Source organism: Paroedura picta, chromosome 9, assembly GCF_049243985.1.
Source record: "Paroedura picta isolate Pp20150507F chromosome 9, Ppicta_v3.0, whole genome shotgun sequence".
NCBI lineage: Eukaryota > Metazoa > Chordata > Lepidosauria > Squamata > Gekkonidae > Paroedura > Paroedura picta.
Genome location: NC_135377.1, coordinates 47,109,274 through 47,126,646, shown reverse-complemented (window position 1 = coordinate 47,126,646; position 17,373 = coordinate 47,109,274). Strand labels below are relative to the sequence as shown.

Sequence of the window (17,373 nt, the reverse complement as noted above, 5' to 3'; positions counted from 1 at the left end):
TAAAATACCTTCCCATCTCTCAGGGTACAATACTTCCCTCAGCCAGAAATACTAGTAAATTCTCTGAATATTTCATCCAAATTTGATTGAAAACACAAAGGAAATGTATTTTCAACTAAAATGCATTTCTTACTGAAATCAAAGGAAAAAAAGAATAGATACAATTATAAAATGAAAAAATGCAGGTTTGAATTTTTTTTTTAACAAAAAACATATTTGTACCCATTCTAAAAGCTAGAAGCAAAGTATACCTCTGAAATAAAATTTTAATTATTCCACAGCATTGAATGTGGTATTGTGGAAAACAAACAGGGACAGAGCTGTCCAACTCCACATTGCTTGCCTCTAAAAGGGGAAACCCAGTTGTGAGGTGCTGGGGGGCATGCTATGTTCTACAGAGAAGAACTGGCAAGGACGGAGGGGGGAAACTAATTTCCCCTTGTATCTTCCATTCTCCCCACTATATCCTCTTTTCATTCTCCTATCATATCCTCCCATATCCTTTTCTCTTCTTCCTCCTTTCCTTCCTTCCACAAAACTACCTTTTTTATCTGCCCCCATCTTTCTATATTATTTATATCTCATCTTTTCCCACAATTTGGAACCCAAGCAGCTTACATCATTCTTCTCCATTTTATCCTCACAACCACCCTGTGATAGCTGGCCCACGGTTACCAAGTGGGTTTTAACAGCAGCACAGAGATTTGATTATGGGTTTTCCAAATCCTAGACTTAAACTTTAACCAGTATATAACATTGTGTTTGTGTGACTGCTGTTGCCAAGCAGTTGCACAGTCCTGGGTAAGTAATGCAAGTTGTGTGGTAGTGAATTGCCTGGTGGTTGCTGTCAGGACTAGTCCTGATGAGTCATCCTTCAAAATGCCAAAAAAAGACCTATAGAAGTATCTTTTACTGACAGAAACCAAGATTAGAAATACTGTTGTGGTTGCCTAGTAAACCTCACAAGGGACAATCATTTTTCAAAGCTACAAAAGTTGCCGCTACCATGGCTCCCCATTTTTCTTTAAGATTTCAGGGTTTTTTGTGCAAGCCTGGGGCTTTTTCAGGATGGTAGAAAATCTCTCTCGTATATCCATTTCTCCAGTCTCTGGATTTAAATATCCACAGACTTGGCCATATTGGGAATTGGATAGTGATATGAACAATATTAATATATTCTCTTTGGTCATCAAAATTGCTACTAAAATAACAATATTGTTTAAATAATAGTTTAGCATATGAAAAGAGGGAGGGCCAACTTACGAGTAACAGGATCAGGTTTCATAAGATTTTGAACATCAATGGTGAATTTGTGGAACTGGTTCTGGAACTGATGCACAGAATTGTTGAGGCCCAAAATATCCTTAGAATGAGATGTCATAGTTCTGTTCATCTGATTGACACAATTCCAAAGACTGGATACATGTTTGTTTAATCCTTCCTTGATCTTCTGAAGGCTGCTGGACATGGTGTCCAGTTTGCTGCAGGCTTTTTCAACATGGGACACTCTACCCTCCAAATAAGATACACCAGGAAATTTTTCTTTACATTTGATTTGGTCAAAAGATACTTTCTCATTCAGCTGCTCTAGTGTCTCTTTCAACTCATTACAACAATTATTACTTTGATGAGTTGTTCGATTGTTAACTGTTTTCTGTATTTTATGTATCTTTCTGAACACACCAATCTGTGTCTTTTCACAAGTTGAATTGATACCTACAAGTTGCTCTTTGCAGCTATTCAGGTCATCTTGGAGGACTTTTATATCTTTACCAAGAGCACTTATACCATAGCGAACTATTCGTAAGTCTTTTTGAAGTTTCTGGGTGTCATGCTGGTTGCTTTTAATTAAATTGAAGTTCTCATTTAAAGAATGATTTAAATAATTTATGAGAACAGAATTGTCCCCTGTTTTCAAAAGCAATTGATCATATTTGCTGTTGCAACTTTCCAGGTCTTTATGAATTCTCTCCAAATTCTGTGGTGCTACAGGATGGCATTTCTGCCCACAAAAGTTTTCAATGTCTTGTAATTTATTCTTCATGAAGTTAATCTCAGATGTAAACTGCTCCTTTCCATAGCTTGAGTCACTGTGTAAGACAGATCCTGAACCAGTACCTCTCTCCTCTGGATTTGTGACATTAGCAACATCAAGAATAGTGGTTCCCAAGTGATTTCCCAGTGCCTGAAGCTTTTGTTCAAGTAAGTTTCTCACATTATTTATTTCTGTAGCTATAGTACCACGAAGAGTTTCCTCAATGTAAAAGCAGTGTTCCTCAGCATTTTTCTCTGTGACATTGATCCTTGCTTCCAGTTCCTCCCATTTTACATCCAAATTGTCTTCTAAAGCTGGAGTGGCAGAGTGCCTTACTTCATTATCTATTCTGATGTTTAAAATCCTGCTAGCTTCTGCAGCTCTGTCAATCTTCTCTTCCAACTGTTTTACCTGCTGCCCAAAGTTATCCATTTTGGCAGTGTTGCAGCAAAATGACTGGTTTGAAGGCTCTTGGATAAGAGTTTGAAGAGTGTTTATTTCTTTCCTCAGGTCATTTTCTTTTTCTCCAATAAGCTCCCTTATTCCCAAGCAGGTGGCTTCAAGATCATCACAATGTTGCTGAATATCCATCAATTTGTATTCACATGAATTTTTCAGATCTGCCATTTTCTTCTCAAATCCTTCCAACATTTCCTGTCTCAAGGCTTCAAACTTAGCATCAATGTATGCCTGATATAACTGGCCACTAGGCATCATTATGGTTGGGCCCTGGGCTGCTTCCTGTAGCACTTTCATTCGCCCTTCATAGCTGTTCACCTTCCCATGTAGTTCTTCCTGCTTATCATTTTCGGCCTTCAAGGCATCTTTTCCTTGACCAATTTCTGATTGTATGTTCTTTGTTTCAGATCCTGGAAAAGGTTGAGTAACGTCTTGTTCTCCCTCAGTGTCACTGTCTGGCCCCGGATGATCATGAAGGTTATTCAGCCATGAGACACGCATCTGACCTGCATCTTCTTGCACTGCAAGTTTCAGATTTTCATTAACCCCTGTTAAGGAGGACTGAAGCTCAAGCACTGTCTGTGTAAGGCGAAACAACTCATCCTCAAGGTCTTGAATCTTTTTGTCCTGTAATTCATGTTGCTGTAACTCTGGTTTAGAATCTGTAGAAAGGGGTAATGTAGAAATAGAATTTTTATTATTTCTTCAAACAACTTTGATAAGAAACAGTAGACTGGCTTGCAATTACAACATATTTTCAGCTTGATGCATATTAATACCAGGTAGCACTTGGCTGGATCTTGTGGGAAAGCTTACAGAAGGAGCTGGCTGAGATCTTTCCCCATTAGCTTGCTGCTGTCTTGAAAATCCTCTACAACAAGGAGGAATCCTTCTGAACAAAATGAACCACAGTTCAGAGGTATATCCAGAGTATCCCTCAATTTTCAACTACCTAAGTAATCACTGGATTAATTGTTCCTGCTACCAAAAATATCATGAGTATTTTTGAGGATCATAATGATTTTGAGCAATGTCCAACTTACGGTATCTATATATTTGTCCATATTTTAAAATACATATTATGTATGCACCAATGAGTGTGTATGTGGATACTCTTAAGTGTATATACTATACTTCTGTATTATAATTATTCAGATTCTTAATGTCATTAACATTTGATGTTGTAAAGGCTAGTCTGTATAATAAATCATTCCCTTTAGTTCTTCTTTGGTACTCTGTTATCCATAATTACCACAGCCATTTTAAATTCAAAAGTGGTTTAATCATCTATGGTGAATTGTTTTTGTGATGTGTTTTTATAATTTTTTTTTTTTACTGTTAGCTGCTTGGGTGGCCCTGACTGGGTAAAAATGCAGGATATAAATTCTGTAACTAGTGATGATAATAAAATGTAATTTGAAGTCAACATCAGCTTTTAAAAAAAAATTCTAAACTTCAGAAAGGTACTTGAAAAGTCTACCGAGACTTACTTCTCAATTTATTACCAAGTACTCCTAATTAACCTAAGGAAACAAGGGGGTCTGAGAATTTCAGTTTCAAGATGTGTGAGACTAAAATTGTCATAAATATATTTTAAGAGCCCAGCAATTAAAAGCAGGGGGGACTCTGTTTGTTGCCGTAAGATAATTATTTCATTTACAGCTTTAACAGCTAAATTGCAATTGTAGAAGAATGCAGAAAGGGCACTGATTTCAGATATACTGAAATTCAGAACATTCAGAACAAGAGAAGGAACTAGCCTTCAATTAATTAGTCTGACATATAGATATAAACTTTGAATTAAGTGTTGACCATATAAATTGTATGTAAATCCATTGCTTATCTCATATATCACCTTTAGGTGCTGCTGTACAATTGTGACTATCACTGATGGGACATACTGCATTTTCCCAACACTGACCTAAAATATGTGTTAAAAGCATGCCAGAAAGCAGCTCAGTCTGAAACTGAATGTGGCCTTGCCAGGGACAACATCATCTGCTGAAAAAGGACAGCAGGGAGATGCAAATGCAAAAACAATGGTAATTTCTGCACTGATAATAGGGCTGGGGTCATGACCAGGAGTCCCAGATGAGCCTATGTTGATCCTGTGACCTGTTTTGGTGCAAATGTTCAGCAGCCATAAATAAAAAAGCTAGTGACAAAACAGCATTTTTAAACTATCACTACAAAGGAGAATAAATACCTTTCCTATAGCTTTCTGAAGATGTTACTAAACTGACAAATTTACATATATTTTACTTGAGATTAGCCATGTGGTCATCGGTGAATAAATACTTAATAGATTAAAAGCTAAAGTTATTTGATATTTTTTCCAATGCAAGCTTTTATTATTATAGAATCATAGAATAATAGAGCTGGAAGGGACCTAATTTATTTATTTATTTATTTATTTATTTATTTATTTATTTATTTATTTATTTAGATTTATATACCGCCCTCCCCAAAGGCTCAGGGGTCATCCAATCCAACCCCCTGCACTATGCAAGACACTCACATCCCAATTGCTCATCTACTGTAACCTGCCACCCCCTTAAGCTTTCACAGAATCAGCCTCTCCATCAGATGGCTATCTAGCCTCTATTTAAAAATTTCCAAAGATGGAGAACCCACCACCTCCCAAGGAAGCCTGTTCCACTGAGAAACCGCTCTAACTGTCAGGAACTTCTTCCGGATGTTTAGATAGAATTTCTTTTGAATTAATTTCATCCCATTCGTTCTAGTCTGTCCCTCTGGGGCAAGAGAGAACAATTCTGTTCCATCCTCCATATGGCACCCTTTTAAATACTTGAAGATGGTTATCAGATCCCCTCTCAGTCGTCTCCTCTCTAAGTTAAACAGACCAAGCTCCCCCAACTTTTCTTCATATGTCTTGATCTCCAAACTCCTCACCATCTTTGTTGCCCTCCTCTGGACACGATCCAGTTTGTCAACATCCCTCTTCAACTGGGGTGTCCAAAACTGAACACAGTACTCCAAGTGAGGCCGAACCAGAGCAGAGTAAAGTGGTACAATCACCTCCCATGATCTGGACACAATACTCTGTTTGATACAGTCCAAAATCCCATTTGCCTTCTTAGCCACACTGCTGACTCATGTTCAATGTATGGTCTACTAAGACTCCTAGATCCTTTTCGCACATGCTACTGCCAAGACAAGTCTCCCCCATCTTATATTGGTGTATTTGGTTTTTCCTACCTAAATGCAGAACTTTACATTTGTCCCTATTGAACTTAATTTTATTCAGTTTAGCCCACTTCTCGAGCCTATCAAGATAATCCTGTATTCTGTTGCTGTCTTCAGTTGTGTTTGCTACCCCTTCCAGCTTAGTATCATCTGCAAATTTAGTATCATCTGCAAATCATTTATAAATATGTTGAACCACACAGATGATTATGTATCATCTACTGAACTATGAGTGATCACATGTAATCTGGCAACACTTTGTTTTTTAAAAAACAGTACTTTCTCAAGGGAAAAAAATTCTGGACTTACAAAAAAGTGGATGTGACTCTTGTTTTGGCCAACAAGTACAATAGGAGCAAATTGTAAAGACCTAACTCTCATTAGACTGAGGAAATTTATGAAAAGCAATTTGAAAACTGAAAGTGCTAAAGACTGCTAAAAAAAATATCAAAAAGGGCCATGCATATCAAGATCCAAATAAAGTGTTACCTGGGCTTGTCTTTGCACCATTTGGTGATAGGTCTGCTGGGTAAACTACTTTTCTTGGTTGTGGTGCTGTGCGTTCTTTGCAGTCTATACCCATGTAGCCGGGGCAACATCTCCACTCTAATTCTGTTACCGTCTTATATGTTGTTATATATTTAGGTCTGATACTTGTACGATACCTGTCAAAGAAAAAAGGTGATAGTAGAACTTTTTGTCTTTGAAGGAAATAGTGCCCTAATAATAGCAAGAACTATTACTGACATTCTAAATTATCAGGGTACATTACATATTAGGCATGATTGGGACAACCTACAATTGAACCAATCTGTCACAGAGTCGACTGACTTTTGAAAAATTCAAGCCCATATTTCACAGCATGTGAGATTCTAGCTGAGGAGCCTCTTTGTCTAAAGATGGAGGTAGAGTTTTTAAACAAACAAATAAATAAATATTCACCTCCCTCTCTTCTTTGAAAATGTAGCAGAAACTCTATATAGCAAAAAGTCATGCTCTAGATTTTTTTTCATGTCATGGTATGCTTGTTAATCAAGAAAAATGTCCATCTTTACACAACAGCTGAAACACTCCGTACCACTCCCTTATATTCTCTTAATTTGTTATTATTGAATCAGCTGCAGTTAAAAATTCTCAAGCCATGAAATCATTTGTCCCTTGTGGGATTCAGCTTATTCACTGTTGTCAGCTTTGCAGCAGAATCTAAGACACACAAAGCCAAATGCTGTACAATTTAAAATTATGTTCTTCAAAACTACTTCCTAAATCCTCCAGCTGACTAAAAGACAAAATTAATTCAAATAAATATTTGCCTTTGGAGTCAGTTGTGGATTTCCACAGTTTATTTTAAACCCACTAATTTGTGTCAAAAACATCAATGAATTAATTAATTCACAGAGCTGTTTGAAGTCATAAGAAACTCCACCCACATTTTTCCAATAATGAAATAAAGTCTCAATGATTGATTTCGGCTGCATTCCTGCAATCAGGTACATGCCTGTGTTCCACTGAAATCACTGAGACTGTGAGAGTTCCTGAAGTGTGTTTCAAACCTAAATAACTTGTTCAGCAGGTCTGCTGCTAGCAATATCTGAAATCTTCTGATTCTGATCTTTAGTCTCTTTCTTTTTTTGTTTATCAGCAGCTACAGGATTGTACATCCTCACAGAAATAGAGATAATCCCTCCCAACACACTGTAGTTATAAAATACAGTGCTCTTTTGGGTAAGTGCTATACTGATTTGGGAGAAAAAACACTGCTTGTGGTCTTTCAGACTCTGTGGGTAACCTGTGTACCTAGTGAGAAGGTTGGTTGAAATGTGCCTAATTTGCTTAGCTTTAGAGAAACAAAAGAACTCCAGGCGGCCTCTAGGTTTCCCACCACATATGATACTAGGTTCCAAAGCACCTACCCTAGATGGTTGCTAGGTTGCCAACAGCCCTGAAATAACATGTCCTATCCATTTAACAGGCAAAGCTTTTCATTACATGGAGGTACATAACATCCCATTAAGCGTCTAGTCCAGGGCATTCTTTTTATCCAGGCAGTTAGCAACCCTAATAGTTGCTAGTAGTCGCTTAAGTTTTCAAAGCATTCTCATCTGACGTATTGTTTCTCCTTCCCAAAAGTAATCAACAACAGGAACCAGCCAGATGAAGCTCTTCCTCTGGTTCCCATGTTCTCTGAATTTCCATAATAAGAACATAAAACTAATTTACTGGACTATCCTTATCTCCAAAATACTTTCCGGCAATTGTATAAGTTCTTTTCTTTTAAAAAACAGTGGAGTGCAAGAGTGGGGAATCCTGGCAAGTGAATCATAAAAATACTACAGAAAGGAAGATCTGGATTACGCATTACATTGAAAGAGCACGGGCCACTTTCTACAAATATATGGACATACTCCAAAAGACATTACAAATAAAGATCTGTTAACATTTTTAGAAGAGTTCAAATTGAATTCCAACTTAAATTATCCAAAGAGAAGGTAAGAAATGAATTCATCTGTTGGAAGGGTGGTGGTTGTTGATCGTTTTTTTTTTTAATTATTAGGGCCATCAAGAAATTAATGAGGGTTACTCTGCTAGGAAATTTGAAGATGTGATGGATGTGTACCTCTAAATTAATATTTCTAGAATTTTATTAGTGAGGCCAATTTGCTCCATACTTTACTACCAACACTGAGTGAAACTGTTATTTAATGATCTTTTCATATCAGGAAATAGCAGCAATTTTGCTTTCCTTTTGAAAAAAAATCCTGAGGTCCTCAAAATATATTATTTTTATCTGACAGACAAAACAGGAGTTTAATATTCTATTAATATTGCTGACTCTCCAGGAACATCCCTATCAATGTTAATAAGGAAAAAATCAATGAAGAAAATTCAACAATTATAAAGCTATTGAACACTGATATTAGGTGTATTCACAGATGACAAAGCTTTCTGAAAGATATAACACCTTTAACAAATTAAGTATTATATCAGAGGAAGCGCTGTAGCCAATTCTGTATGACCAGGCAGTCATCTCATACCTTGTTGCTAAGTCACACATACAAGAAGCCAAACATCGGATGTGTAAGGCATAGCCCAACCTCCTCTGTTAGGGGAGCCTGTGGAAGAATAATGTAACATAAAATGCGATGATTCTTTTCACTAGGGTCAAAGGATTTCCCTGGTTCAATTTTATCTGGATCTTGAGACTACAATGAAAATATTTAAGAACTAGAAGTTTCTACTATACTCTGAGGAGGTAAGCAGTATGATTTATACATTGGTGTAGACTTTAAATTGTAAATTACAAAGCCACTGTCCTCTTTTGCTATACAATGTGAAAAGTCAAGGGGAGGTTCAAAGGGAGTCAAGGGAAAAGTCAGGTTCAACAGCAGGAAACTCTTAGACAAAGATCCTTTGATATGTCCAGCTTTGTGCAGTGGTTAGGAGTGTGGACTTCTAATCCGGCGAGCTGGGTTTGATTCTATGCTCCCCCAATTGTAACCAGCTGGGTGATCTTGGGCTTGTCACAGCACTGATAAAGCTGTTCTAACTGTGCAGTAATATCAGGGCTCTCTCAGCCTCACACACTTCACAGGGTGCCTGTTGTGGGGAGAGGAGAGGGAAGACGACTGTAAGCCGCTTTAAGACTCCTTTGGACAGAGAAAAGCAGCATATAAGAACCAACTCTTCTTCCGTACTGAAACAATATATTGTGTTCTATGAAGACCAAGTCAAAAAGTAAAGTATCCATACACAAAAAGCTCAAGAACCATAGCCAATGAAGAATAATACATTATATGCTAATGTCATGTCTGCGAGACCCACCATGACCCATTATGCACGGGGGGAATAACGCACATTCAGAGTGGAATGGCGGCGACTAAAATCACCGATAACGCACGGAGGCGGCTGCAACTGGCCGCAGCTTCGGTGCATGCCGCCGAAAAAGCCACATTAGCGAAACGCGGAAGAAAGCGCAGCTTCCGGGTGACCGGGGCGCAACCAGAAGCGGCGCCGGGATCGCTGCGTGCATAATCAGTTACTCTGGGTTTTGCCGCTGTTGCGCCCTGTCCCGTGCATAACCAATGTGCTTTGCGTCTTTCCCCTCCACATTTTCCATGTGACCTGAAATCGCCGTTTCGGCGGCCGTGCATAATGGGCCCATGTGGACTTTTTTCTCTGCAGTCAAGGAACTGTGAAGCTTAAATGCATAACTGCTGGACACCACAATTCAAGAAAACAATCCTATATTTCATCGTTCTCCATGTCAAGACTCTAACAACAGAGGAACAAAGGTACATTGAAAGATAATGGGCCACTAGTATAAGAATGAAATACCATTTTGCACTGGAACTAGTACATCTGAAGGCCAAATGCAGAAAAGCTGGTTTTTTTCTACCTCACTTTTCACTATTTAAGTGGCTTACAAACGCCTTCCCCTACTTCTCCCCACAGCATAAGGTAGGGCTGGAAGAGTTATAAAAGAACTGCTCAGCAAGAACAGCTCTAAGAGAACTGAGACTAACCCAAGGTCATGCAGATGGGTGCATGTGGGGGCGTGGGGAATCAAACCTAGTTCTCCGGATCAGTCTACTGCTCTTTAACTACCAGACCATGCTGGTTCTCACCCATCCAGAAATATGAGATTATTAAACAAGTGTGTATCTAAAATTGTTTAGGTTTTCCTGCTCCTCAGCTGTACACCCCATTTTGTACAGCAAGCTGGAGCTGTAAGGAAGGCCTCTCCCTGCCCTACTTAACATTCCTTGTCTCCCCATTAAGAAAGAATGGTCCTTTTGTAGATTTTTGATCCAATTATAAACTCACTATTTTTCTTTCTTATTGAGCCCATTTTAAGCAACCTGAAAGTATGGGCAATAAATGATACTTTTTAAAAAAACCCACCAATTTAGACCACTTTAGCTTGGGTTGGTTTTTAATGACTGAAATATGCCTTTGATGAAGTAGCTTTTTAAACAATGGCTCTGTTTACCAGTTTAAATTATACATCAGAGTGACTAGACTGGCCTGAAGTCTCCATCACAGCCTTTTATACAATGGGCCATGTGCCAAAGAGAGCGAGGGAGGGGATGCCTAGTTCATGCTGGTGGCTCTCCTTATCTAGCGTGCTTCCTTCAGCAGCAGTGGTGGATTTGTCTTTCAGAAACCCAAGCTGCTTCCAATACAGTACAAAAAGGCTGAAATGATGTCTGGTGTTACTTATGCCACCCACCATGCAGCTCTCTCGTACCACACTGGATAAACCTGCCCTATGTAACCATAGCTAAGACATGAATTTAGAAAATATAAACTTTTTTTCAACAAACAATCCATGTCAAACTATATCTTGATACACAAAACTTCCTTAAAATGGTCAGTTAAAATCTTATTTTTAAAAATATATATTTTAAAAATCTACAGGGAACATTATATAGAGAATACCTCAACTCAACTTCCTCCCATTTAACTGCAGAGGAGGATGTTTAGTTTAATCTGACTTACTTTTTGGCAAAAAGATTTATATTCCAAAATCCAAATTATAAAGTTCTGATTAAAGCCTACCACTATATCTTCAGCTACTATATCTTCAGTTCCTATTACTACTCTGATATTACTCAATATTACCTGGCAAGATCCTAGCATCAGGATGATGCTTTCCATGCTTGCATTTATTTTTTCTCTATAATAATGTAAAAAGTGAGTGTCAATTACTAGTCACCTCCTCTTACATGTCAGCTATGTGTTTAAATGTCTATTCTTGCAGTGCAACCTTAAGAAGATTGACATCCTTCTAAACCAGTGGTTCTCAGCCTGGGGGTTGGGACCTCTTTGGGGGTCGACCCTTTCACAGGGGTCACAGAAGGGCAAGCAGCTTGGCCGGGGGGGGGGGGAGCACCATCCACACAATAGCCTTGTGGGGTAGATAGAGATAGAGTGTTCATCTGTCTGGAGCACCGTAAAAGGGCAAGATCGGAATGGTGGGACAAGAGGCAGAACTGAACTAAAAATCCCCAGAAAAACCCCAATTTATATACAATCATGAACAATGGATCTTCACACCATTGGTCAGTTTCGGTTTAATTTCTGTGAAAGAACACTTGCATAATTTTATGGTTGGGGGTTACCACAACATGAGGAACTGTATTAAAGGGTTGCGGCAATAGGAAGGTTGAGATCCACTGTTCTAAGCCAATGGATTTAGGACTCCATTGCCTATAACTTATCTGTATCTCCATGGTATAAATAAAAGGCCAAGGGGGGTGGGGGTGGGCCGAGTCTGTGATCGAAATCAGCGACTGGCCCCTTGGCCCCGGACTGACGAGCGGAGGGGCCAATCAGTGGGCTTAAGCTACTAGTTTCAAGATAATTTCAGTAACCAAGGATGGTCATTCTGTGACTTGGTGTGACTTGGATAGCCAAAGCTAGCCCAATCCTGTCTGATTTTGGAAGCTAAGTAAGGTCAATCCTGATTAGCACTTGGATGAGAGATCCCCAAGGAAGTCCATGTTTGCCACAGATGCAGGCAATAGCAAACCACTTGTTTCCCTCTAGTAAACCCTCTAGTAAACCCTCTGAAGTTACAACAAGTTGGCTAAAACTTGATTGCATTTTCCACCACAAACTATGGTTTTTCCAGCAGCTTCACCTTACAGGTAAAATAACCTGAAGTGGCTGCTTGTAAGAAAGGACTCTGGACTCAAATGACAGACAGCCACTCATAATTCAGCATAATTCAGTTGCAGGCAAACACTTGACATAGCAATCTGGACAGTTACTTGCATGAAATTCCTTTGTACATGCAAGCTGCAAATGTGTAAAGAACAGGCTCCTTTGCTGCCAGTAGCACAGAAAAAAACAGCACAAGAGGAAAGAGAGGCTTTGGTCCAGAGCATGCCTTGGAACAAAATTCAACATTATTAACTTTTATCATTTGCAGCACGGGCAGAGATTTCTCAGGGTGAAACTACACACATGTGACCTCCCCAGTTATGTGTTTTGCACTGCCATGCAATGCAGCAGCAGGACTGCTTAATCCTATCACTATCCACACGGATTGTTCAGATGGCAAGAATAAGGTATTTGTCCTTACTTTTTTATTACTATTTTTAATTGTTGAAATATTTAATTCAAAACATACATTCTGAAAAGTGGCTATTTAATCAATAACATCGAAGAAAAATGTTAAAATAAATTATGAATCATGCACAAACTCCCCCCAAATGCATTTATCGGGTTTTTAAGCTTTCCCAACATTAATGAGCAAATTTCCTTAAAAAAAAAACCTACAACAACCCTCTCTTACTGATTTTAACAGTCTCTTTTCTTTTATCCTGATTTCATTCTGAATAACTTTCTCATTCTGGAGATTCCCTGGTTCTATAGTTCTTTCAACTTTGCCATATTTTTATTATTATGGATATAAGTTAATATGATTAATGTCTCAATCCAAGGGATTAGGTCTGGAAACTTTTCTTTCCAGTTATCTGGCAAAATTTAGCAAATGTTACATATGGAGAGAGAATTGCTCTGTTTGTATTCCTGGATATTTTCTGAATATTTTCTGGATTTGATGTCCCATCTTTTAAACTGTTTTTTAGTTTGAATGCAGGGTGTATGGGGTCATTCTGTTGGACCTGACAACATCCATCAAGTACGCTAAGGAAAATGCCCAATTTGAATAATTAGGTGACCAATTTGATAGTGCCCAGTCGGTCCAGTGGCACCTTTAAGACCAACAAAGTTTTCTTTTAATTATAAACATTTGTGCACGTGCACACTTCTTCCAAAACAGAATACTGAGACGGCTACCCACCAGAATCTACTTCAATGGCTGTGTATCTTGTTCAGTAAATTTATTTACACGTCAGATCTTTTGTTCACTGGGCAACATATACTGGCTCAGAATTCCTGGCACTCTTGGGCTCTTTCCCAGTTATTTCAAAGAGGATAACTTGCACTGATTTACAGCAAGGTTTACAAGTGCTCTGCACAGCTGGAAGCCTGCAGATGACAGTGGGCCAAAGAATGTAAGAGCACTCACCAGCAGGTGTTCACAGAGCTCCCACAGAACCCAGGTGCTACCTACTCCAAAAGCCCTCTACTGATGGCAGCACCAAATTAATTACTTGCAGGGGAGGTTTTAGCAGCATCCTTTTGTCGTCTGAGTTATGTACAGCAACTTGTTGCATGATCTGCTGACAGAAGAGTCAACATGGCTCTAATTGGTTTCAGCTGCCTTGTGTTTGCAATAAAAGGAGCAAGCTTTGCTCAACTTAAGTTGTGGCTAAGAAATCAGGGGTCAGACAATGATGTATGTCCTCATGAAGTACACACGAGTGAAGATTTTAAGCATGAACAGTCTTGCTGCTTGACTAATTGTGTGATGAAGCACAGCATTCTTCTGACTCCATATGGGAATAGCTCCTTGCTGGAGATGGAGAAGTGACCAAACTTTTCTCCCACCCACCCAGTCCCCTGCTTGTTGTCTTCTGTTACTTACGTCGGGGTGTGTGGGCAGGGCATCTGGTTCCAGGCACAGCTGTACTGAACTTCCACAAAGCTCTCAGTGCCATCCAGCACAGAACAGCTCACATTCTTGTTCACTATGTAGGCACACCAGTTTCTGCAGGGGAGAAGAAGAGAGGGAGACAAGAGGAATCCAGTCACTCTGTGAAAGCAGCAGACAATGCAGATTTTAAAGCCATCTGTGTGGGTTGAATGTGCAGTCATAAATGTTCCATTCAGAGGAGGGTCAAGGCTGGTTTGCCACTATCTCTTGAAGTTTGTGCACCAGCCCAACATATAAGAAGGGAGCAAGATCAATTTTTCAAAGTTGTCCAACTGTTAAATGTGGACAATGCGTGTGCAAACACCCCTTATGCTTGTGAACACACATACACACACACAAATATTACCAAGGATCAGAAGTATTCTAAAATATCAGTTCACCTAATAAGCCAAATGCATGCAGTTACAGTTCATCCTCGCCAATTTCAGCCCCTGTCCATAAAACAGAACTCAAATTAGTGTTATGAAAATTCACTCAGCCTTAATAACAACAGAGTAAGAGTGAAGCAACCAGCTTTCAGCTGTTTGTCTCTAAACATGAACACATATAATAAAAGTGCTCATTTAAATTATTAGACCTCCATGCTTAGTTTCTTATTAAACAATAATAAAGGATATATGGTACCAGACCTCAGGACAAAAAAGACAGTTGCAGAGTTTAGCATTAAACTAAAGCCATATGGTGCTCGATCACAAATGGCAAAGGATATGAAGGAATCAGCACTCCAACTTGATCTGTTGGATGACTGTGTTTTTGGCTACAGGGCATTTGGCTAGAAGGCATTTTGGACTTTCTCACAGCAACTAAGTGGTCTTCCTTTGTTAAGCTGCATGCTAACTAATAGCCAACAATAACTGATTGATGCTCAAAGATGTTTCCCCCTGAATTTACTTGCAGGGAGAAGCCTTTGAGACCAATGTGCTGGAGGGGCTGCAGCTGAGAAAATAAAGCAGTCACAGGTGGAATCTGAAAGTTAGATTATAAGGGTGGAGGGATGAGGTGCAGAACTGCTGTCAGCCCCAGTGGTTTTTGTTGCCTGATTTTAGCTATTTAATTTCCTCTAGTAGGCTCTGCTTACTTATTTGCAAAGACAGCAATCCTACTCTTATTCAAGACTGTTCAACAGGGCTAATTACCAGGAAAGTTATTAATTACTATTAGTACTCAATTATCTTTTTTATCCATATGGCACTAAACTATTTCATAGAACATGTACTCCTCCAATACTCTGGGAAGGGGGAGGATATTTAACAATATGATCTCGTGTTGTGTTTCATGGGCTGGGTGATGATTTTCTCTTCCTTTAATAGTTCCAAATGTACCTCATCATCTTGGAAGAGGCCAAGCCCTGTGACCGAATCTTCTGTTCAGTCTGTACACTGCTGTCTGGCCAACGCTGAGCTTCCCAATGACTCATGAAGATGGTGTATTTCAGATCAACATTTATGTACAACCAAGTCCAACCAACCAAATAAGGCAAATCCACCAAATCTACCGACATACCAAATAAGGCACAGGTAGACCTAGCCTTTGAGATATCCCTCAACCACATCCTTTAGCAACAGCTGCCTATTTGGTAAGAAAACAAAAGCACCTTTGATCCAATACAATCAGAATCCTGTAGCACCTTTAAGACCAACAAAGATTTATTCAAGGTGTGAGCATAGTCTGAGGAAGCGTGCTTGCACTCTCTCACCTTGAATAAATCTTTGTTGGTCTTAAAGGTGCTACTGGACTCTGATTTTATTGTGCGACTTCAGACCAACACCGCTACTCATCTGAATCTATCCTTTGATCCAAATTAAGGAAGAACTCTGGAGGACTATGCCCAAGTAGGGATGGGCATTGAGTCTACTGGAAGGTGAAAGCACAAAGATATCGCACTAGAAGAAAGGAAAGTGAAGAGGACCAAATATAGTGGTGGAGACGGCTGCAACCCGCTTCATGTTATTATTGCCAGTAAATTAACCAGTCAATGATTAGGAAGCCAACCCCCCACTGCCGCCTCATGACACCAACGCTTCTTCCCCTGACCCTCGGTGGTCCCTAGCAGTGGGGGCATCACGTACATTGATCGAAAAAACCCTACAATCGCCGTTGTTCGTGTGAAAACTGCCACCACTGCTGGTGCTGCAGGACGGGCGTCCACACCAGCCGCCTCAAACACCGTATTTTCGGGTTCTACCGAATAAAAGCCTGTTCAGGCTTCAACGGGGCAGGGGTGAGAAGCACCCACGTGGCACGAGGCCCCTGGAGTCGTGCCCTCGACGCTCCGCAGCCCCAGACCCTCCTTCCCAACCACGCCAGCGCATCTGGCCGCTCCCCTGCCCGAGACCCCCCCTCCTCCTGGCCAGGCAAGAGCCCCCTCCAGGCGGGACTCTAGGGAGGGGCGCCGCTGCCCCACTTACTTGCTGCGGCCCCCTGGCCGAGTGGCGCGCGACGATGGGGGGTTCTGGGCCAGGCAGCCGCCCAGACACACGAGGAGCGCCACAGTCCCGCCGACGAGCTTCGGCCGCAGCTCCATGCCTACTTGACGCCGGCGCGCCACCGCGGAGACACGAGGGAACCCCGCCAGAGCGCAGCCGCCCGCTCGCCTCCCCACAGAGGCTCTCTCGACCGTGCCCGGCGCTTCCCGGCGAGGCTCCTTCCCTGACGCAAGTTTTCAACCCCCCCTCCCCTCCCCTCCCCTCCCCAGTTTCCGCCCTCCAGTTCGCACACTCCTCCTCGTGGGGTGGGTGGGTGGCTCTCTGCTGCCTCCCCCCCCCCATCCCGGCCGCCCACTTTTTCCCCTTCTCTGACCACACCGCGCGCAATCCATGGCCCTGGTGCCCGGAGAAAAAGCAGAAAGACTTCACGGGCTTCCTTCAGGGACTCCCTAGCAAGAGAACGGGCGTGAGAAATTGGCGCCTTGTCAGGCATCGCCGCGCCGCCGCCAGAAGGATCTCGCGGAGGGGCTGCCACATGCGCGCGCGCTGACTGCGCCTTTGTGTCTCCCCCCCAGCCCCGCCCCCTCCCGTGGCCCTCTGGAAGACGCCCCTGGACGCCTTGCCCCCGGCGCCCCCCCCCCGTCCCCTCCGCCTTTCCATTAGGCCCCCACTGCTCGGAG

The 17,373-nt window shown here is 41.0% G+C and overlaps 1 protein-coding gene and 1 long non-coding RNA gene across 4 annotated transcripts in view; one reads left to right on the top strand and one right to left on the bottom strand.

Moving 5' to 3' along the window:
- EMILIN2 (elastin microfibril interfacer 2) overlaps nucleotides 1–16,823 on the bottom strand; it is a 53,388-nt gene extending 36,565 nt beyond the window's left edge. For all 3 annotated transcript variants that reach the window (XM_077352670.1, XM_077352671.1, XM_077352669.1), the window contains exons 1-4: nucleotides 16,676–16,823; nucleotides 14,199–14,321; nucleotides 6,191–6,366; nucleotides 1,264–3,156 (exon numbers count right to left, since the gene is read on the bottom strand). In XM_077352670.1, coding sequence (XP_077208785.1) covers nucleotides 1,264–3,156; nucleotides 6,191–6,366; nucleotides 14,199–14,321; nucleotides 16,676–16,791 — 2,308 coding nt within the window. In that variant the 5' untranslated portion in view covers nucleotides 16,792–16,823. The remainder of the gene's footprint in view (nucleotides 1–1,263; nucleotides 3,157–6,190; nucleotides 6,367–14,198; nucleotides 14,322–16,675) is intronic.
- On the top strand, nucleotides 6,360–16,682 carry LOC143844894 (uncharacterized). Its single transcript, XR_013234180.1, has 5 exons — nucleotides 6,360–7,426; nucleotides 7,987–8,190; nucleotides 8,862–8,954; nucleotides 12,636–12,774; nucleotides 15,578–16,682. It is a non-coding gene; the product is annotated as an uncharacterized LOC143844894 (long non-coding RNA).
- Nucleotides 16,824–17,373: the final 550 nt, after the last annotated feature.